Below are 23,075 nucleotides of genomic sequence, written 5' to 3'. Positions count from 1 at the left end.
TATTGTTACATGTCTGAATGTAAGCTGGCTAATCGGATGGCAATCTCATCTTTTAGCATGGAGCTCTAAGCCTCACTTGAGGTGGTTCAACCTCTCTCTGCACCAACCCATTTGCCAATATGATCAACATGTTTCTTTAGCCTAGAAGTTCAAAAGGGCCCTATTCATGGTCTTTCATCTCCTGTTCTTAGGCAAATGTCTGTTGTTATTAAGGGCTTTTCCCTTCCCTAGTTTTACAATAGTTTCGAGTTTGTACTGGTGATGAGGCTTGTACAGTGTGAATCGATTGGAAGCATATTTCTCCCAAGCACAAGGTGCTTCCGACTCTTGACACCCCACGTCCCCCTCCCCCCCCCCCCCCCACCCCCCCCCCACCCCCCCCTCCCCCACTAAAAATCCCCTTTGATCAAATTGGGCTTTCCTTTGAGCTACCCAACAAGATGAGATAGGAGCTATATTAAGTTTGGAAGATTCATTTGTTGCGCAGAATTCAACTTTTAATTTTGAAAGTCGAATCGGGGAAACATAGGAGCCTTTCTAGTGATTTTAAATTCAGGAAGGTGAGTTAGGGTGGCTATTCTTTATACTTAAGTTCCTTAGAAGTTATTTTTTATTCTTGGTTTCCACTTAATTAGGTTTTTGATTATTTAACTTAGCTAAAATATTGAATTGATCAGATTTTGCTGTGAATTGATTTTATAATCATGCCCTTGATATTTACTTTTTTGGTAACCAAGTTTTAGTTTTTGGGTAGGATGTCCTTTTTTTTTAAGTAATCCGGCAGAAGTTTTTTAGATTCTAGGCCAAAGTTACCCGATTGCTGTGTTGGTCTATAATTTATTCCTCCTCTTCAATTTAGGTTTGGTAAAAGACCTCCTTTTAAAATTGCTTAATTGTGTTGCAGCTTTTCACCGAACAACTAAAGAAACAACCTTGCCAGAATTATGACAACTGATGCTCAGGGTAAACCCTGGAACACATCATTCCGTTTAGAAGATTAGCCACGCTTTCGATCCTTTGCAGCAAGTAGCTGTTATTCTGCCATTGCATTCATGGCAAGTGCCTAGTAGGCATCAATGCAAACTGGGAAGGTGGGAAATTAACTTGAAGATAACCAATCCTATTGCAGCAATCTTTGCCCAACCTTGGGCAAAGTTGCAAATTGGGAAATATCAATAAAAACTCATCAGGTATATTACCGGGGAAAAATTCCCTGAAGTGATTATACCTTAGTCTTTTCTATGAATCTTAATTATGTCGTTTGTGATATGTCTAAACAAATTAGCTTGCATATTTTGCAGGACGCTCAGAATGGAGGTAGGCAGGCCTTATCTATTGTCCAAAAGCTGAACCCAAGTCCTGATGATGTTTCAGACAATAAAAGGTATTAATATAAGACGGAAAAAGGCGGGACACCACTCAGCTCATTCAAAAGCCTGGAGTTTGGAGCCTCTCTTGGCGTGCAGCAAGCATTGCACATACGCTGACCTCGAGGCTGCCTTAGAAAAAAAATAAGCGCACCGTTACTATAAATTTAAAAAAAGAGATTTTTACATACAAACACCTAAAACAATTTTGAAAATACAGATTTAACACCTAACATTCATATTTACTAATATATCACATAAAATCCCCATTTCTTTCTATTCTACCCACTCCACTTTGAAGCGATAGATACTTGTATTCACTGTGAAAGGAGTGCCATTGCCCTAGGAAGACAGTCGCTAAGAATGTCAAAATTAATGGATAAATACCTACGGAACACTTTGTCCACTGCTTTAAGAATAATGCTGGTTTGTATCCATGTAACACAATTATATAGCATTTAAAATATTATCAAACAGAAGTAATCTTCTTCTTCAGTATTCGTTTTATCAGTTTGCGTTAATTCTATTTAACAAATTCTTTTGATTTTGTGGAGAATCAGGACACCTATAGTTTATGCCTCATGAAAAACTTTTTGTTGGACACATATACACTAAGTATGCTAACTTCCCGTGCTCCAAAGCAGGGTAGGCCAAGCTTGTTTTCTTTATGCGCCATTTGGCTATGTTACTTTGATGTGCTATGTTGTGTCGGATTTTATTGTGCTATGCTTTTTTGTGTTGTAGTAGAGGGTTATTTAATAAAGTTGCTATTATGTTTGTTATTGGAAGTTCGGAAAGCTAAACCTATTTGACAAAAGTTGATTTTGCTTGGATTTTCGTAGATAAAAAAGTTAATTATTATAAAGTACATACAAAATATATTATTGCTATAAGTTTGTAATCTATCTTTAAATTAATAAAATAAGCCAAATTATTATCTTTTGAAAAACAGCAACATAGCTTAATAATTTTTTCCTTCCAAAAAATATTGTTTTTATCTCATAAGCAGCCTTCCACCAAATATGAAATCTTTCTGATGGTATTTTAGTGAAATGGTCATGTAATTATGAAGTATTTCGATAAATATTATTTATCATGATGCCTAATATAAGGAAATTTTTTGCTAGATCAGAGTTTGCAAAAGAAGCTGTTTTCCAAGAAGAGGAGAAAGCTGAAGGAGTTCATAGTGAAGAGAAGCAACCAAGAAAGAGAAAACGTAATATCATGAATGAAAGGCAGATATCTCTAATTGAGAATGCACTACTTGGAGAGCCTGAGATGCAGCGGAATGCTGCTATGTTACAGTCATGGGCAGAAAAGCTTTGTTCACAGGTTTCCCTCTTTTTTTCATACTTCTTTTCTCTATTGCTAAAATTTCCTTTTGCTAGTATTGTTTATGTGTGCTGAGTCGTAAAATTTAGTTCTTTTCCAGGGATCAGAGATTACAGCTTCTCAGCTAAAGAATTGGTAAGAAATCACCTCAATTTTTGCTGAAATTTTCAAATGCTACCGTAATTTTTTTCCTCTTATTTTGATGATTAAAGTCTTTATCATAGAGTTTTATTTTAATCTTTTCCCTTGTTATATCATAAATTTTAAAACTAGATTCCAATCACCTCAAGTAAACAAAACAAACTGCCATCCATACCCCATAAAGAAGCACTCCGCAAAAATGGAAATAGTGTTAAAAAAAAAGGATATATCATTAAGTAGAAGATTCAACTAAGTGACTTTTTGTAAGGCTATTAATTGATACAGTTCGGTCTGCTGGCTACTTTTATATGATTTTCCGTGGAGAAATACATTTTACATCCACTAAGTCAATACCTTTTCATTACCATCTCTGAGTTGTATTATTAGATGCATATTATCAAACTATATGACATTCTGCAACATTTTCTTGTATACCATTTAAAATTAAAGTGATTCTAATAGGTCATGATTTGATGATTTACTTTTGAAATGGTATTTATTTCATTTAATTATACATTCAAAATTAAAATCCAAGTGTTTCCATTTGCAATTTATCCACTCAAATCATTCAAAAATACAACAAAACTATCATCCGTAGAGTTTTGTGAAGTTTATGGGTGCTCACCAGTACGATGAATTATTTTGTGCGGACGACAAATGCCGACCAGAGCCCAATGAAAATGCGCCACGTCAACCCCTATTCGGTGTCGCGGCTCAGTACTGCTCGCTACTAGATGTCGTGGCTACACCTGATTCGCCTCTAGACGGTGTCCGCACAGAATAATCTCTCCACCAGTACACCTATGTTTCCTAGCAATGATTTGAATGTTAGACATGAATTCATCTTTTGCCGAAAGATTACAAATTTCCTATAAATTCCCCCACTTTGCTTGGATTCCAGGTTAAACAACCGGAAGGCTAGGCTTGCTCGAGCCGCCCGGGAAGCTAGAGCCCCCTCTGAAGGGGAGAACACCTATGACAGTGCTGGGGAAGAACCACACACATCTGTAATCATTCGAGGATCTGGAAATCAACCTGATACTCATTTTGAATCCCGTTTATCTGAACCAGGTATAAGCTTTGTTGTTGTGGGACTACCAAGAGAAGGTGGCCTTATAGGGGAGGGAGCTCTAGGTGAAAGGGAAGTGACCAGAGAAGAGTGATGGTCGACATGGGCTTTGTTGAGACTTCCAAGCTCAAATAACGACGCAAAGGTGCAGCATTTCTCGTGTCTTCAGGCGAAAAGCATGGGGTGGAGTTGCAGCAGGCTATTAGAAGTGTTAGTGAACCAATGTGTTCGACAAATAGTTTATTATGGTTTGAGTGTTGTTTATGCTCATTGAAGTAGTTGATTGTATAGGTTTGAAAATGTTTTTTTTTTTTTGGTTATGTTTGTTTGTGAACACTTCTTATTTATTTGTTGTTTAAGAAATATTTAAATAGAGTTTGATAAAAAAATTAGAAAATTTTCAAAATAGGCCTCAAACTTTTCGTGTATGATCAATTTAGTCTGAGAGTATTATGTTGTTCCATTCTAATCTCCCTTGATTGTACAAATATATCCAAAATAGTCTCTTATATTTTGTGTATGATCAATTTAGTTTGAGAGTATCATGTTTTTCCAATCTAATCTCCCTTGATTGTATAAAATTTATCCAAAATAGTCTCTTATATTTCGTGTATGATCAATTTAGTCTGAGAGTATCATGTTGTTCCAATCTAATCTCCCTTGATTGTACAAAATTTATCCAAAATAGTATCTTATATCATAATTGTGATATAAAATTGATCTTAATTTAGTTCTCACTTTATAAAATTGATTCTAATTTAGTCCCAAAAGGATCAATTTTATATAGTCAAGAGACTAAATTTGGTGAAATTATTCTATGCCGACACCGGACACCTTCCGGTGACCAACTAGAATGTGTCATGTTATTTTTTGCTCGGTACTGATGCTTGGTATTGCTAGGTATTGGGTGACGTAGTGCATTCTTATTGGCCTCCCGACCGTCTGGTGTTCGCACATGATAAATTATCCTAAATTTGAGTAATGTTATACTTTGGGGATAAAATGGTTATATATGAATAATTGGGTGATTAAAAGAATTGCTCATTTAATATTTGTTTGTAAGTTAGAGTGAATTTTTTCTCTATGTTTTCTTATCATAGTTTGGATTTGAAATTTATCATCTCATAATAATGAATGATGCAAATTTGATATCTTAAAATGCTGAAAAAAATTGATAATTTTTTTAAATTATTCTAAGGATTAAATAAACTTTGAATGTTGTAAATTTGTAGTTAACTGATGGTTTTTACGTGATAGATCCCATCATCCAATAATAAGCATGGTTTGGTCTTTGTTGAATTACAACAACTCAAGTTTTTATCCTATAATCTTTTTTCTTCATTGGATCTTACTAAGGTGATATTATTCTGTGGATACGGACGCCGTTCGGAGGCAAATTAGAACAAATCACATCATCTATTTGTTGTGTATCGTGGTTGTATATCGGGTGACATGACATGTTCTGATTTGCCTCTGGACAATCCGATGCGTACCGGGTGATGTGACACGTTTTGATTCGCCTCCGAACGATTTGGTGTCTGTACAGAATAATTTCTCTTTATTAAGAGTTAAATTTTCATTTAAATTTAGAGGGGCTAATTGATCCCCTTCTTTGGTTGGCTCATTGATAGATCATCTTGACCTTTGGCAGTGATCAATGGGCAGTCTCATTGACATTTTTTTTACTGTTGATGAATTTGAACCCTAAACTCTATAGAATTGTTCTAAGTTAATTATTATGATTTTGATTGGTATATTTCCTTAGAATTATGTAAGGAGAATTTTAAAATGACAGATTATTGATGGGAGTTGTTGTCAGGCTGATGTTTGCTCATAGCTGTTCATGCTGAGCTAGGGTTTTAGGCTAGCCCTAGCTCCATTAGTCCGAGAGAAGGACCATTTGATACTAGCTTGTATTTTAGATATTTTGATGAAGGGGTTTAAATTATATTATTAAAATTTAGATTTGAATGTACTTTTATTTCTTAGTAGATATACATTTTTTTAGATTTCACATGTCAAATTTAAGAAAATGGTTACTTGATTGATAGTTATAAGTGAATTCAAACAGAGGAATGTGGCCTTCTCAATTGTCACCAAAGTCTATAACATATAATCTCATAAGGTCTTCGAGTACCTGAATAATCCAATCAGATTGTTTATCAGTTTGCGGATGAAAAGTTATTTTAAAATATAATTTTGTACATGGATCTTGTTGAATACACTTCCATAGCCTGAAGGTAAATCTATCATCTCTGTCAAAAATTATAACATTTTGTATTCCATATAATCTAAGAATCTCAAGCACATGTACCTATAAAAACTTGTCTATAGAATCAAGCTGCCGAATCATAATAAAATGAGTTGGTTTTGTCAAACAATCCACTGCAACCCAAACAACATCATATCCCTATCTCAATCTGGGAAAATCTATAGAAAAATCTATCACTTCTTCCCAATTTCATTATGGAATGGGCAATGTTTGTAGAAAATGTTCTCGTTATTAATGATCTGATTTCACTAACTAAAAGACTTCATATTTAGATACAAAATCTCCTACATCTATTTTCAATCCAGGCCACCAAAACATAACTTTCAAATCATTATACATCTTGTTGCTTCCTAGATGAACAATATAACTTGAATAATGAGTTTCATGTAAAATCTCCCATCTCAGATCTTCTGAATTAGGAACTCAAAGCTTATTCTTACAGATGATAATATCAGAAGCAGGTACTTTTAATCCAAATTTCTTATCATATTTAATTAGATCAATCAACCTGAAATATTTTGCATCTAACTTTTAGGTTTCCAAATTATTTTCTTGCAAAGGTTAACTAATCATCTGAGCAAGAATATCATAATTAAGATCAGCAAGAGCAATCATCTCTAATCGAAGCTTTCCCATATCCTGAATCAAGGATTTATCAGAAGTAAGCTGAATATATAATAATCCAAAAAATTTCATGCTTAGTGCATGTGCTACCACATTTGTTTTGTTAAGTTGATATTGAATAGTCAAATCATAATCTTTGATCTACTCTAGCCACTTCTTTATCTCAAATTTAGATCTTTCTGAGTAAGTATATACTTTAGACTTGGATGATTAGTAAAGTCTCACATCTGACTCTTTACAGATAGTGTCTCTAGATCTTTAAAATAATTATCATAACAGTAAGTTCCATATGATGTGTCAGATAATTCCTTTCATATGGTTATAACTATCTAGAGGCCAAAGTTATAACTTTTTTATGCTGCATCGGAATGCATCCTAATCCTTTTAGTGAAGCATCATTGAATACAGAAAATTCTTTTATACCATATGAAAATGCCAGAATTAGAGAAAAAATTAAATAATCTTTTATCTTCTAAAAGGTGGCCTTACAATTAGATGTCCAAACAAAAGCTATTAGCTTCTACATCAGACGCATCAAAGGTGCAAATTTTTTAGAAAAACTCTTTCATAAATTTTTTATAATAATCGGCCATGCTTAGGAAGCTACGTATCTCATATATAGTGTAAAATCCCTCCGAATCTGATTTTTTGGGTGCTGTTAGTCCCGGACGAACTGGCCTTAGTCCCGGACGAACTGAAGAAAATTGTGAAGAATCTGTCAATTTCGTCTAGATGAACCTGTAAGGGTCGGGACGAACCGAACAGAGAGCATCGTCTAGGGACGAAATAAATTGGAATTAATTTCGTCTGTACGATCCGTGTCCAGAGGAGTTCGTCCCGGGACGATCTCGGCATTGTCCTGGACGATCCTGCTTGATAAATATCGCATTTGAGATATTTTGGAAATATTTTGAGGAGAGAGAAAAAGCATGAGAGAGAGAAAGAGCAGGAGAGAGAAGGGAAAGCTTGATTTTTGGAGGCCACAGAGCCTTTTCGTCCGACGACGCAGTTGGAAGATTTATTTGTCTCGAAGTAAAGACTCCGAATCCTATTTCTGATTTCAAAGATTTTGAGTTTTGATAATTCTGTGCTTAGTTTTGTGTTTCCGTTATCGAAAAAATGTGCATAATTTTGTATTAACAAAAGTTTTACCGCACAACTTTTGATATGTTTCCGATATGATATTTTTACACGATTTGAGTATTTTCTGTAAAGTTTCTACCGGTTATTTTGAATTCTGTGCGATTTTTATCGAATAGAAAATTATCAAGATGTTGGAAATTATTGCTTCAGTACAAGTAAAGCTTTGAAACGTTGTTTTCTTTGATTTCTGGTAATTCGGTAATTTTTTGCAACTGTGCATTTTTGCAACGACGTCTGTCTACTATACGATATTTTAAGGGGGTTTTTCTTCATTGAGCTAAATTGTATTTATTGATATGCATACGAATGTGAATATATGATTGAATTATTGTTATTGTTACTGAAAGACAAGTGAAGACTGGTTGAACCGTTGGTTGGAGATTAACTTGACCTGTACAGGATGGTGAGCCGACGGGCTTTCTTTTAAAAAGGGTTTGGCGATATCCTCTATTGATCATTGATATAACGATTGTGAGTCATAAGGAGATTATTATGCCGACGGACGGCTGACGGGCACAGAGTGACGACTCTTATTGAGCCAACGGATATATTTATGGATTTCTACAACAACACAATGGATTATCGACTTGAAAAATGCCTTAATAGCCAGTGATTGTACTTGTTCAGTAAGACTACTGTACTGAATTGCATAAGTACGATATTGACATATTGATCTCATTATGGATTTATAGATTTATTGATATCGACGGACTTTTTATATTGATTATTGATTTATTGATTTTGAATGGATTTACTGACGGATTTACGGATTCATTGTTACTGTACGATTTCATTGATATTCGCATCATGTCACTAAGCATTGATATTGATACTGATATGGATATCGATATTGCATTGACTTATTGTTACTATGGACATGGATACTATTGATTCATTGATATTGATTCATTGACACTATCGCTTCATTGATACACCGTATTGAACTGCTGCATGTGATTCATTGACTTATATGGAATAGGTTTTACTGTATTGATTTGATTTCAATCGTTCTTACGCTGTATTGGTTTGATTGTTTTATATGATTTCATACCGATTGATGTTATTGACCAGAGATAATTGATTTGATTGATTCTATTGATACGATATTGATTTAACGGTTATTATCGTGACGACAATTTTTCTCTATCGATGTAACTGATCGATTTAATTTAGATTCTTCTGAATATAGATTTTTCTACTGTTTATGGATTCCTCTGAGATTTGACGTATGTACTGATTTATTGAGCTTTATGGATTTCTTCTTATTGTTTATCAATTCTTTTACCGATGATTGTAGATTATATCGATCATGCATTGATTACTGATTTTTGTACATGCTGCATAGATTCACTGATCATGTGCAACTGACTGATATGGATTTGATTTACTGACATGCTTATTGTTTCGGTACTGTGCTTTGATTTCAGTTGTAGGTATTAGGTGACCTGCTGGGCTTTTTGAAGCTCATTATATGTGGTTAATATTTTAAGGTCAGGACTAGGGAGCAGGAGATTGAGATTGATCTGGAACCCTCAGGTTTTTGTTCTTTTTGGTTATAGTGATTCTTTTATACTCAGGACAGGATAGATTTCATTTCATGTGAGATCCTGAGTATTGTATATGAACTTTTGGGATATGAATATAATTGTACATTGATGTTTTAAATTATAGAATTTTGTTAGACTGTTTGTTATTGATTGAAGACTATAGATAGCTCTGGTAAATGATTGATGGTTTTAATGGATTGACTGAAATTCTTTCCAAGTTAGATCTTGGGGCGTGACATATAGTAATAGACATCGGCCAATCAGCAATAACTTGAACCTTTATTCTAGCACTGCTAACTACATGTCCCAAAAATAAGATACTTTTTAGCTAGATCTCACACTTAAATTTAACATATAATTGATTGTCTCAAAGTCTCTAGAACTATCCTCAGATGCATAACATGATTCTCCTCAAAAGCAGAATAAACTAAAATATCATCTATAAAGTTAATCACAAACTAAACCACATACTCTTTGAACGTTTTGTTCATCAAATCCATAAAATTAGCTAGTGTGTTAGTCACCCCAAGAGACATGACTACGGACTCATAATATCCATATATGATTTTGAAAGCAGTCTTCACCACATCAACCTCTCTCACCATTATCTGATAATTCATAATGCAAATCAATTTTAAAAATTTTAGAAGATCTAGTAAGCTGATTAAATATATCATTAATTCATGGCAGAGAATACTTATTCTTGATAGTGATTTTGTTAACCTCTATGTAATCAATACACATACGCATCATACCGTCTTTTTTTCACAAATAGTATAAGTGCTTCTCACATAGACACACTAGGACAGACAAAACATTTCTCAACTAACTCTTGAAGCTGTACATTCAATTCATGAAGTTTCTTAAATGTCATTCTATATGAAGCCTTAGGTATATGAGTCATACATGAAAATATATCAATGCAAAACACAATATCTTGATCTAGAGAAAAATTGACACATTGGGAATTCTTGCACTATTGGTACATTAGAAATAAAACCAAAATTTATTCTATTATCCTGAACCGATGCTAGAAATATTATGTAACCCTTCTTCCATAATCTATCTACTTTTACAGCAAAAATCAAACATGATAAAATACCTCTAACCCCCTGAAATAAATAACACTTACTGCCCATAAATAAAGTGACTCTCTTTTTCACACAATCAATTTGAACCTCATACCGACTCAATCAGTCCATTCCTAAAATAACATCAAACTCATAAACAAATAATAAAATTAAGCTAGACCTCTACTTTTTATCATACATTTCAATATCATAAAAAGAACTTCAATTTGATATCAAGCCATCTTTAGTTATTAAAGTAGCATACAAAAAATAATAATAATAAAATTGAAGGCAAGTATAGTGAATTAAAATAGCAATTGAAATTAAATGAATGACTGACTTTAGAATTAAATAAAATATGACATGACTAATCAGAAATACAAGTCATACATATCACAATATCTGGGGCATCCTAAGCCTCCTCCATAGTTAAACTATGCCCACATGAATGAACTGAAGCTAAAGCAACAAAACTATCAGACTCCCTTTGAACAGTAAACGGTTTACTTGCTACCGTGCCTGCTATAGAACTCGATTCACCTCATCTATAAGATGATCCCTCAAAAAATGTAGCTGCCCTCAGTCTCCTTGTGGGTCTGATAAAACTCTTCGATCAGGCTCAAATCTTTGATCAAAACCTACTTGTGGCCTCAACCACCCTATGTCCCATCTGACCACACCAAAAATATTATCATGTCATCTTGTAACACTGATCATAGTATTATCTGCCATAACTACGACATACATGCTCTTTACTAATAGAACTAGAACTGGCCACACTATCACAATCAAAAATTGCTACAGTTACAGACTATCTTCTTCTCTTAAAATCTCGAGGTCCAAATATGCTCTTCTTTCTAAAAAATCCACTACCATAAGTCTCACTGTCAAAATGCTTTATTTTAGTATTCAATCACTGTTAAGGAACTATCAGATCATTCTCAATCAAACAGGCTCTCTCCATAAGTTTAGAAAAATCAGAGATATGGAATGAGTGGTGGCTATCTGATAAATTGTTGAGCATATGTAATAGCTCGTATTTTGACCAAGATAAATAATTTTTTTTATGAGTGTGAGATTAACCAGGACTACTATGTTTCTTTTTGTTTTAGTTATTATTTCATATTCATGATAGAGTAGAAAATGAATATATATATATATATATATATATATATATATATATGAGACTATGAATGAGTCGGCCCCCTTGTTTCCCTTTTGAAAACCTGAAATAAAACATAAGATGAACTGACAATTTAGTCTCTTGATGCCCTTGATCCAAAGGTTGGGATGTGATCTTGCTACCCTTGAGGATTTAAAGGAAATGATGGATGCTCTCTTGATAAAAATCAACCATAAAACCTAACTTGGATGGTTGGGATGAGGGCTATTGCTAAGAGAAAAAAGACAAAACCCCTTCTATTCATGTGGCCACTAAACTAAACCCTAACATTTTACACAATAGAGAAGACCATCATACCCTTATTAATTTGAAATGAATGGCCAAGATTGGATTAAATTGAGAGCTGAAATTATTTGTGCTTGCATTTAGATTTGAGTGAATTTTATGATATATATATATATATATATATATATATAGTTTTATTTTTACTTGTTTGTATATTGATAAAATTAATTAGATAAAATACAAAATGCAGGCATGCTCATAGAGGGTGCCCTTTTCCTTATAATGCTATTCACAAATGTTGAAACTTGTTTATTTTTATCTTACCTATCCCAGGTAGAGATGTATGAGAGCTCACCCAGCCTTAATGGTGGCTACCTCCACTACAGCTTCAGAACCACTTGCCTCCTCAATCACGTTGCTAGAGGCTCCTAGGTTCAACCAAAAAAAATCAATGTGAAGAATAATAGTGATGGCCTCAATAGTCACAATCTTAGTAGTTGGTGCAATGACATCCTCATTTTCCACCCCAAGGTTGACTCTACTCTTCTTTGCAAGAGGTGCTATGATGAGCTTGTGTGTCTCTAGAGTAGCCTACACACCTCTATCATCTTCAATGATCTTAGATTCCTTTACCACTTTTATTCTTAGATCTCTCTTCTCGCTCGTAATGGAAGGTGACCTTCTTCATCAACCTCTAGTCAAAATGAGCCAACCCAACAAGGTTCATTATCTGAAAGACTTGCGAGCTTGCTAATCACCAAAGTAGAAAAAGTAGAAAAAGTGGAGTTTTCTCAACGCAAACGCTTATTTATAAAAGAGCTAAGTAAGAGGTAGCATCACATCACCATTATCAATATATGATCATTACGATCCTCTAGTTTATAATAAATGGGACAGCTTATTCATATTTATTCTTCGTACTTATTATTTTGTAGCCTTATTTAATGCTCACCATCTTTTTATTCCCTTGCACTATTTGTCGCTTGCCTATTAAAGGATCAAGTGAATCAAAGAACTAAATGTATACTTGTGTATGCCTTTACAGGTAGTTAGTTGGTAGCTAGTAGGTGATGACATATGAACTCACTCTCAAAGGGGGCCTAGTGGGGAATATCGCCTGGAAGTCATGCATGAAAGCTCTCAGAAAAAGTCTAGAAGGTGTCACTCGCTCGGGCCTTCCAAGAGCTCAACTTGCATGGGCTAGATTGAGGATTCCTCTTGAGAGCTAGTAGCTCGACACTTTCCACATGCCTATACCACATCCCAATCACTCGATCCCTCTTATGACAATCATTATCACCAAATTCAGCCACATGAAGGCGCCTATTCATGGGACCCTCAGTTCAACCGCTGCTACCATTCTAGTTAGCCTCTCCCACCTCGTGATAACATCTCACTCACCCCTCTCTTATGAGGAGATCCTAGAGCTTCCATGCAGTCCTCCTAACATGTCATCAACCGGCAAGCTATCGATCGCCCCTTTTATTAGTGCTCACTTGTAAACTCGCTAGAGCACACTCGCTCTCATCTACTCAGCGTCATTGAGTTACCCTAGAGGCAACTCGCTAAAGCTTTACGACCTTGCCCTCCTTCAACCAATCAGGAAGTGACATATGTATAGAATAGTGTGTAATATTGTACAAGTATTGTGTATAGTTTGTACTTTTCTCTTTATAGCCTTTCATGTAGCTTATAAAGGATCAATTTGTCGACTTTTTTGACTGATATAGTGCATACTCAACGAGTTTTGAGACTAAGAGTTTCTTGAGTATTTTATAGATTCTCTCTCTCTCTCTCTCCCCCCCACCACCAATTCTCCTACAGGTTCTCAGAACACTTGCACACTCTCAGGGTGCGGTGTCTTCCACGAATAAATTTGAACACAATACTTACAACACAATAAAATTATATACTTAGCCTCTATTTCATTTCAAAGTAGAGTCTAATCAACCTAATATAACTTCCAACAATCAATTTATTCTCATTTACATCATAACAAATTATAAAAAGATATGACCCAAAAATCACTTGTAAGTAAAAAAACATTAAAAAAAAATTCACATCAAACTAAAAACTAAAATGACAAAGTTAGTTTAAAATCATTTTTAGCCTGATCAAACACCTAATTAAAAAGCCTAAAATTTTATTCACATTTAGATTTAGTGATTGTTTGATTGCAAGATTTAACCAATATTTAAGCTATATCTTGCTAAATACTTTTTTTTTAATCATATAAATATCTATATCTTCTTAAATTTCATTTTTTGCTAAATCCAAATTTTAGTAGTGAATCCTCAATGAAGCATTTCTCCATTCACTTCTTATTTTAATTTAAATTTTAAATATTAAAATATATGTCAAATTAAATTTTTTAATTTTAATTAAATTTAATGTTGATCATATCTAATAAAATTTAAAATTTAAAATTTAAAATTTAATTCCTCTGAAATTTACTAAATTTCAATTTACAATGTTTACTAAACGCTCGTTGGGTAAAATCCTAAGCCCTTTAGGTGGACCGCACACTAGTTTACTAATAATTTTTCCTTTAGGTGAGTCGAAGTATTAATGCAGTCGACGTTGTTGGCTGTATTTAATTGGCATATCTGAATGCTCTTCAGCTCAGAACAACAATGAAAGACGCCTCTCTGTGTCCCCAGGCGCGTTTACTCCTTCAGCTTCCTCTCCTTGAAGAGGCAACAAGGAGAAAAAAACATCTTTACAGCAGGCTCTCCTACTCTTGCTGAATCCGAACACCAAGTCCTTCTACGGCGGCGGCGCCAACTTCGGACGATGTCGGCGACGAAGCCTTGGTTGGTCCCTGCGCCGACCTATCGCCGCCTCGAAGGCTTCTGGGACACTGACGACGATGCCCCTGGCCCTCGCTGCGCTCACACGCTTACTGCCGTTGCTGCAACCAAGTCCCATGGCCCTCGCCTCATCCTCTTCGGCGGCGCCACTGCTATAGAGGCCGGCGGACCCATTCCCGGCATTAGTAACAATTCCTCTCTTCTCTCCCTTTCTCTTATTTTTCTTGTCTTTTGCGCTCCGATTGATTTGTTGCCTAATTGGATGCGAAGGGCTGGCTGGAGTGACGAATTCGGTTCACTCTTACGATCTTTTGACCAAGAAATGGACTAGGTATGAAAAAAAATGGAATCTTTGGTGGTCTTTTGAGCTGGGATTGAGGTATATGCGGTTTGATTGGTTGTCAGGATTCAGCCGGCGGGGGAGGCTCCGTCGCATAGGGCTGCTCATGCTGCTGCGTTGGTCGGTACTATGGTGGCATTTCAGGTGATGGCTCCTCACTTGAGTGGATTTATTACCTTTTTTTTGTTTTTGGTTTTAGGGTTTATGGCAACTGGATTTTTTGTCTTACGTTAGGGTGGAATAGGACCTGCGGGGCATTCTACTGACGACCTATATGTGCTTGATATCACCAATGATAAGTATAAGTGGCACAGGTGGAGTTCATTTTGGCTGATTTATGTTTATGGGCGAGTATCTGTTGGGTTTGTGATTAATGGTGTGTGCTTCTGGGTGATGCAGAGTTGTTGTTCAGGGAGCTGGTCCAGGGCCTCGTTATGGTCATGCCATGGACTTGGTTGCGCAGCGATATCTTGTTTCAGTGAGCGGGAATGATGGTAAGTTATGTACCTTGGCACTGCATTTGTCATGATATTAGTTGAAGAAAGTTTAAGAAGTAGGATAAATATTTTTTAGGCTAACACAAGTAGTAAAATGAGCGATTTTATTTGGTTTCCTAATTAGTAAGAGGGGAAATTATTAGGTGCTGATACCGGACGGACGTAGAGATACGTCCGGACTCTAATAAAATGTTGACACGTGGATATTCAATTGGATTTATTTTTTTACTTTATATATTTAATGTGTCCGCGGAACTTTATGTCAAGCACAGCTAAAGCGTAGATAAAGTGCAGCTAAAACGCAGTAAAAAAGCGCAACAATAGAACAGCAAAGCGCAACTAAAGTGCAACTAAAACGCAGGTAAAGCGCACAAAAAAAGTGCAACAAAAGCGCACTCCACGTGTGACATTTTAAGTGGATGCCCGGATGTATCTCAACGTCCGGACTCCGCACCTAATAATTTTTCTTAGTAAGAGGGTGAAGGCTTGCTGAAAACTAATGATATTCTCTACAAGCAGTCATTGGCTAGTAATTAACTATGTTCTTCTTCTATATTACATATTAGTTTACACAAAATAGTTGGAGGAGAGGGAAAAGTAGGAGCATTGATGTAGACAAAGGGGGGGTCAACACAAGTCCAAAATAATTCAGATTTTGACTTCCCTTGAGTCTAGTGGTTCATCATATTTGAGCTAAACTTTTAGTTCATTTATGAGCTGAACTTTAGTTCATTTATTGAACTAAGGGTTAGCTCATTATGAGCTAACATTTTAGTTCATTTATTATCTTTAATTAATATAGTTTTATGCTTTTTATGTTTGCTTTTATGTTTGTCTCTTGGAATTCCAAACCGGCTTTTGGAATTCCAAGATTTCTTTTTCCCATGGTTTTCTCATCCCCTCCGGAAATCCTGCGGGCTCTTTCCACCATTTCTTCTCGGGCTTCTAATCTCTTCGTCTCTCCGCAAGTGCCACTCCACCTGTATCCTTCTTCTCAAAGTGCAGCAACTTTAGGGTGTCTGTCGAGTTGTTTGTAAGTCGTCGTCTTAGTTTTTTTTTTTATTTGGTTGTTTTTAAAATTTGAAATATAAGAGTTTGTTCTTCCCTTTAGTTTGTTCATCTCTTTTCTAGTCTTTTCTCTATTTTTGTCGTTAGAAGTCCGTCGAGTCTATTGTGGGCGAAGGGTATAGGCTCCCTGTATTTTTTCGCCCGCATCAAGCATACGAGATGGCTTTGTTTTCAAACAAAATTCTTTTTAACTTATTTGCATTTAGGAAAAGATAAAAACTCTATGAATTGTGAGATTAAGAGAACTAGTATGTAGAATAAATTAGTATCTGTGTAATTAATTTTTGTTAAGAATTGTCATTTGATTTGTCAAATTCAGTACCGGCCTATGTTGAATATCATTGGGCATATTCTTTATGTTATTTTATTTGATGGTAGTATCTTTGTCTCAATGATTTAGGCTTCGTTTGGGACGGCTTTTTTATTGTTTTTTAAAACGGAGTTTTAATACAAAAATTAAAATTTTTTAACTAAAACTCCATTTTAAGAAACAATAAAAAAGTCATCCCAAACGAAGCCTTAATCTTGTATAATGCACACCAGTATGAAGAAATGTTGACTAAAATGTAGATGAAATGCATTCTCTTGCTTGATGATTGGGTATCTTGCATGACATTGCATGCTATGCCGGTTATGTTTCTATTGTAATTCTCATTTCTCTCGCATTCAATTTAGCTATCAATCATTTTTATACTGCTCAATATTCCAATCCATGGAGCATAGATGGCTTAATTGCAATTTTATGTTATTTATATCTCATTCCTTTAGTTTTTGTGAAAAATGAGTTTTACAGTATCATGATCCATAGACTTTTTTCCTAATTTCTTTTGAGTGATAATATTATTGAAGTTATGCGGTTGATTATTTTCATTCAGGGAAGAGGGTTCTATCTGATGCTTGGGCTTTGGATACTGCACAGAAGCCATACAGATGGCAAAAACTCAATCCTGAAGGAGATAGACCATCTGCTAGAATGTACGAACTTCAATTCGAAATCCTGATCGGAATTATGTTATTGCTTAATCTTAAACTTCAACTACCATGTTGATGTTGGATATTTGTTGTTTATAAATTTGATATGTATGCAAATTTGTGATTTTTAGACATTCAAAAGTTAATGTAAAAATTATTAATTGTGTGAAAGTTGTCTAAGGTTTATAATTTTATTTAGTTAAATCAACGCTTTTGATCAAACATAGCATTTTGCAGTGATTGTGTTGGGCATTATTACTGCTATTGAATCTCTTCATGTATATCTCAAAGTTATTGGGCACATATTTGTTGTTTTACTAAATTACTTGAATCGTGTGGAGTATAATGTTTATACACTTGAAAATCTCTCTGTGAAGGTTTTTTTTTCTTTTGTCTTTATTATGTTAAAAGAATGGGGATATAGACAATGATATGATTATAAAGTTAAAAATGGATTGGTTAAATGAGATGTGCATCAAGAGGATTATATTATAGGAGAATATTTGAAAAGTTACAGGGTAGGCTTGGAGAATTGGTTAAGTTGCCTTTAGTGAATTATAGGTACTAGATTTTAGTCATGGAAAGAAACTCTCTGCGTATGTAGAATTAATTCTGCATTATCCCTTCTTACATCATGGATTAGTAGGAGCTCCATGCATTGGGTACATTGTTTATCTGAAAACATAAAAGTTAATTCTATAAAATGACAATAATAACAATTATGTTTTATTGATCTGAGTGGTGGAGAACAATAAAAATTTTGAATAACTAAATTGAGTGTAGATGAAATAATAATGTTAAGATGAATGTTTGGCAACTTTAGGAAGTTGGAGTGTAAAATGATTATATTATATAGATTGAGGGAAGATCACCTATTGAAGACTGTTGTACATAGAAAATAAATTTAGGCGATTCGATCATAAATTATGGAGAGTGGAGATGCACCAATAGGGTGAGATAAGATTAATGTAAAAAAATAAGGAGGAAAGAAAGGTGGGAAGCAATTGACATGATTAGAAGCTGAAAAACTTTATCTAAATTAGATTTAATAATACCTGAAGTACTAAACAAAATGAATGGACATGCCTACCTCAAATATTGGGATATGGCCCAGAAAATGATTATCCTTGCAAATCTCAGAAGGCTTTTATTCAATCTATATAGCTATAGGTTTTAACATCAGAAAATGTCATCACATTAGAAGTTATCTTTAGCTTGGAAAAACAGGCTGTAGGTCTAGGTCTGTTCTTTTTTTAGGCCTTCTGGAAATTTCCCCTTCCGTCATGGCTGCAACAGATACTCATATCTGTCAAAGATGTATTATTTGCATCATTTTAATTGAAATAATTCTTCTCATTCCTCACTTAAAATGCCAATAGAAAACTCAAAAGATGTGCAATGGGGTGTTAGTGTTATTCTGTAAAAGTTATGGGCTACAAGATAACTTTAACCATCACAATATAAAATGTTGATTTTAGATTTTGTCTCTTTTAATAAAAATTGAGTATAGCAGATTTAACAAAAGATGAAGTAATTTATGATTATGTTAAAATGTGGTATTTTTTTTTTCCCGCTAAAAGGTTCAATCCAACTTATTTTTTTCAATTGTGTTCTTTTTGTTATCTATTTTGTGATACTTCTAGCTGTTTCTGTTAGCAATTTCTTTCAAGAGATGATAGTTGTATTGATTTTCAGGTATGCAACAGCGAGTGCTCGTTCAGATGGCATGCTATTGCTTTGTGGTGGAAGAGACTCATCGGGAGCTGTATGACTTTTTCTTGTTTCATCCCTTCTTTGGCCCTTGGTTTTATAGCTTACTCTTATATTCTATTTTGTTTTGTGGAACTCAACGATTATGTTCATTACAAATTATGCTTGAAGTCTTACGTGACAAACCTTTGATGTATGACATCTTCAAATATTGGGTTTAGTAATACAACTTAAGATGAGTTGCATCAAAACCACACTAAAAATTGCAATTCATAGGTTACTAACTTTAGCAAATATTTCTCACCCTTGATGCAAAAATAATAAGCATGTTTATTTTATTCTAAGCAGTAATTTAACATCCACCAAAATTTGAAATCTCACCAGAATAAACTAAGAGCAAATATAAGATTTAGCAGCGATCAAAATTCAATCCACAAAAAGCAATCTGTCATGGATCAAATTTGACAAAACTTTAATATTGCACATGCATCAAAAGTAGCGACTAAACAAATTAGTATAAAGAACAAGGATTGAAATCATCCTATTGAAGATTCAACTTCATACTAGTAGAAGGAGAATCATCCCCTGAAGTGGTCATTAAGATCTGAAAGATGTCAAAGAATACACATAAAAAACACACGTATTGAGAGAAAGTATGTAATTTAATTGAATAATAAAGACCTACTTGTAATAACTTCTCAGAATCTATAGGATTTGGTCCAATATAATAGGTTTTAATAGATCATTCAACCGTCCAATTCTCATTCCAAGACGGCTGTAGATAAAGACTGCAATAATAAAGGATAGTGGAAATTAGACGCACTAATTAAAATGTAGCAAAAGAAAACCTGCTGAGTTGAAGTTAGTGAGAATCAAAGATGTTAAAGTGGAGTTAGTGGGAAGCAGAAGTGGTAACGGTAGTGAAAATGTCACACCCACGCTGACTCCTTACCAATCGACGCAGGGTGCAACAAAGGACTTACAATGTCTATGTTCTGAAATTAGAGACATGATGGGAGGGATAAATAAACTCATTGAATTTAATCATGTTGAGAAAATTCTCCCTTCTTTACGTCACTATTTTATTTTATTTTTGTCTTGCTTTATGTGATTTCTTTTTCTTGGCTTTAATTTTATTTACTTTCGAAGATTGAACTGATGTGGCTCGTATTCAAATTGGGTATACTGCAAAGCCTTGTTTTGTAATAAACGCTGATGGTGCTTGGTTGACTAAAAAGCCTTTTATGTGTTTGTTCTTACAGCCACAATCAGATGCTTATGGATTACTGCTGCATACAAATGGCCGTTGGGAGTGGACTTTAGCTCCAGGGGTTTCACCCTCTCCAAGGTATCAACACTCAGCGGTAAGTAATGTGCTTTGTGCTAGTAATCTTGAATGTAATGGCTGGGCTTTAAAAATTATTCCTGAACACTTTTATGCTTTCATGAGATTGCCAAAATTATCCTCTGAAATCCTCCTATTTTTGGAGATTATGTGTTCTGAGTATTATTCTCTAATTATTTTATTCGGCACATTATGAGATGAAGGATGTTGCTGGAAAAAGAGCTGCTGCCTGTTTAAATAACTTTTAATTTCAGTTTTATCTACTAGGTATTTGTGGGTGCACGCTTGCATGTCACTGGAGGTGTTCTTAGGGGTGGAAAATCTGTTGAAGGTGAAAGTGCTATAGCAGGTAGTCCTTACTATTTAAGCTTTTTGCTATAATGGATTCACATTTATTTCCTCAACTCAAATTACTTTTGTCTCTTTAATGAAGTGTTGGACACTGCTGCTGGAGTATGGCTGGATAGGAGTGGCATTGTTACTTCATCTAGCTTACAAAAATCTTCAAATGATCATGATCCTTCTTTGGAGCTCTTGCGTCGTTGCCGCCATGCATCTGCTGCTATTGAGTCGCAAATTTACATCTATGGTGGTCTTAAGGGAGGTATTTTTGAATGACTTGATTGTATTACCATTGAGTTTAGTAATATAATGTTTGCCATTTGAGAAAGAGACTTTGATGATATGCCTGTGTGGCTAAAATTCCTGTTTTCTAAAATTTTAACTTTGTAAAATTCCTAATATTGTTGTTACTTTGGCTGATCCAGTCTACGATGGTAATAGTTATGTGCCTTAATTTTCATTCCTGAAAGTAATAGGACTTCCCTAGTTGGAAGAAAATCTGTTGCTCTCTGGCTTAAATTTGCAACCTGATGCTGCACCCTATAAACTTTATACTGGTGACTCAATTTACATATTGTCATCAGAATCCTTGTTTTTAAATGATTGATTTAGTAATAGTGAAAATTGATTAAGCTTTAACCATAAGTAATTTTTTTGTCATTATTTCAATCAACACTGGAATCTTGTGTTTGAAGATAATATAAAGTGGTAGTGACAAACAATAAAATGAGCAGGATGATTATTCTCCTCCTAGGAGGAGGAAATCTATCTCTATATATTATATCTGTGTATGTGTGCTGGATGGAATTTTTTCCTTGGAGGATAATGATGTGCAGCCAATTCACAAGCAACCGGCAGAACCGGCCCAAAGGCCGGTTCAGATCTACAGGAGGCGGACAAGTCCGCCTCCCATCATTCGGCCAGCCCACATGGGGGCCCCACTTGATTCAAAAATTGAATTGGTTTGGGCGGCTGGGCTTTAGGAGGGAAAACCAATTAGGAAATGCTTTGTATTAAGTAAGAGGAGGGGGATTAGGTTTTGATTGATTGGAATTAGGGTTTTCTTGGTGGCTTGGGTTCTAGAACAAATTCTAGAGATTGGGAGAGTGCGATCCTCCTCTCGAATAGAGGATCCTTGTATCTTTGCTATTTTTCTTGCATCTACTAGTAAAATACAAGTTGTTTCTCCAAATTTCTCTCAGATTTTCCCTGTTTTCCACTGTTTTGCTGTTTTTTCCTGCTGCGAACAGCAGTTTGCATCGAGATTTGTTATAGAAGTGATTTGGAAATACTTGAAATCAAGTATTTCCTATCAAATTGGTATCAAAGCATCGTCTTGGGACAATCGGCGGCTGAAATTCTGAAATTTCAGCAAGGAATCGTCCTCCGCAAGAGGAATTCTCGACAATCGTGGGAGAAAAGATAGCCGGAAGGAAGGTAGAAGTTCTGGAGGGAGAAATCGTCCAACTGAAGACCAATTTGGAAAAAAGAACAGCTGAATTTCAAAATCAATTCGCATCCATCCATGAAAAGATGGATGGGAGGTTCACGGTCTTGGAGGAAATGATGAAGAAGATGTTGGAGGGCAAGCCAAACCCGACGATATCGGAAGCAAGGGAAGCCACCGGCGACAATGGGAGATACGGCCCCGAACCCATTGAGGGGGAGGGACACTACGAAAGTGGAGATCCTTGATGGGAATGACGGAATGCCTCCGCTAGAACCACTTTCTAGGGAGGAGATGAGCATGGGCTATGAGAGAAGAGGTGCTGAAATTTTTGGGAGAAGGGATGAGTTATACCGTCGAGGTGCTGAAGAGGAGAGGAGAAGGGAGGAGTATGAGGAAGGACATGGGTACGATCGGCGGAGGGAAGGTTGTGACCACTGGGGAGCTTTTCCCCCTCGGGGAGCGGGGGGTTACGGAGGATTTAGGGGAAACGGTAGAGACCCGAGGGTGAGGAAATTGAAGATGTTGCCCATCTTTGAGGACAAGGACGCACATGGCTGGATCTACAAGG

The 23,075-nt window shown here is 35.3% G+C and overlaps 2 protein-coding genes across 2 annotated transcripts in view; both read left to right on the top strand.

The window, feature by feature from the left end:
* The window catches only part of LOC110101630 (nodulin homeobox), a 52,990-nt gene extending 48,692 nt beyond the window's left edge, over positions 1-4,298 (top strand). The window contains exons 13-17 of the mRNA XM_028697613.1: positions 1,071-1,149; positions 1,302-1,384; positions 2,480-2,699; positions 2,800-2,834; positions 3,742-4,298. Coding sequence (XP_028553446.1) covers positions 1,071-1,149; positions 1,302-1,384; positions 2,480-2,699; positions 2,800-2,834; positions 3,742-4,003 — 679 coding nt within the window. The 3' untranslated portion in view covers positions 4,004-4,298. The remainder of the gene's footprint in view (positions 1-1,070; positions 1,150-1,301; positions 1,385-2,479; positions 2,700-2,799; positions 2,835-3,741) is intronic.
* Positions 4,299-14,565: 10,267 nt separating this feature from the next.
* Positions 14,566-23,075, top strand: part of LOC110101617 (serine/threonine-protein phosphatase BSL1 homolog) — a 30,966-nt gene continuing 22,456 nt past the window's right edge. The window contains exons 1-10 of the mRNA XM_020829585.2: positions 14,566-14,968; positions 15,054-15,114; positions 15,189-15,267; positions 15,358-15,437; positions 15,523-15,617; positions 17,564-17,663; positions 19,356-19,425; positions 20,633-20,734; positions 20,983-21,064; positions 21,149-21,319. Of these exons, the coding sequence (XP_020685244.1) occupies positions 14,767-14,968; positions 15,054-15,114; positions 15,189-15,267; positions 15,358-15,437; positions 15,523-15,617; positions 17,564-17,663; positions 19,356-19,425; positions 20,633-20,734; positions 20,983-21,064; positions 21,149-21,319 (1,042 nt within the window). The 5' untranslated portion in view covers positions 14,566-14,766. The remainder of the gene's footprint in view (positions 14,969-15,053; positions 15,115-15,188; positions 15,268-15,357; positions 15,438-15,522; positions 15,618-17,563; positions 17,664-19,355; positions 19,426-20,632; positions 20,735-20,982; positions 21,065-21,148; positions 21,320-23,075) is intronic.

Source organism: Dendrobium catenatum, unplaced genomic scaffold, assembly GCF_001605985.2.
Source record: "Dendrobium catenatum unplaced genomic scaffold, ASM160598v2 fragScaff_scaffold_976, whole genome shotgun sequence".
Taxonomy (NCBI): domain Eukaryota; kingdom Viridiplantae; phylum Streptophyta; class Magnoliopsida; order Asparagales; family Orchidaceae; genus Dendrobium; species Dendrobium catenatum.
This window is presented reverse-complemented; position numbering and strand designations above follow the sequence as displayed.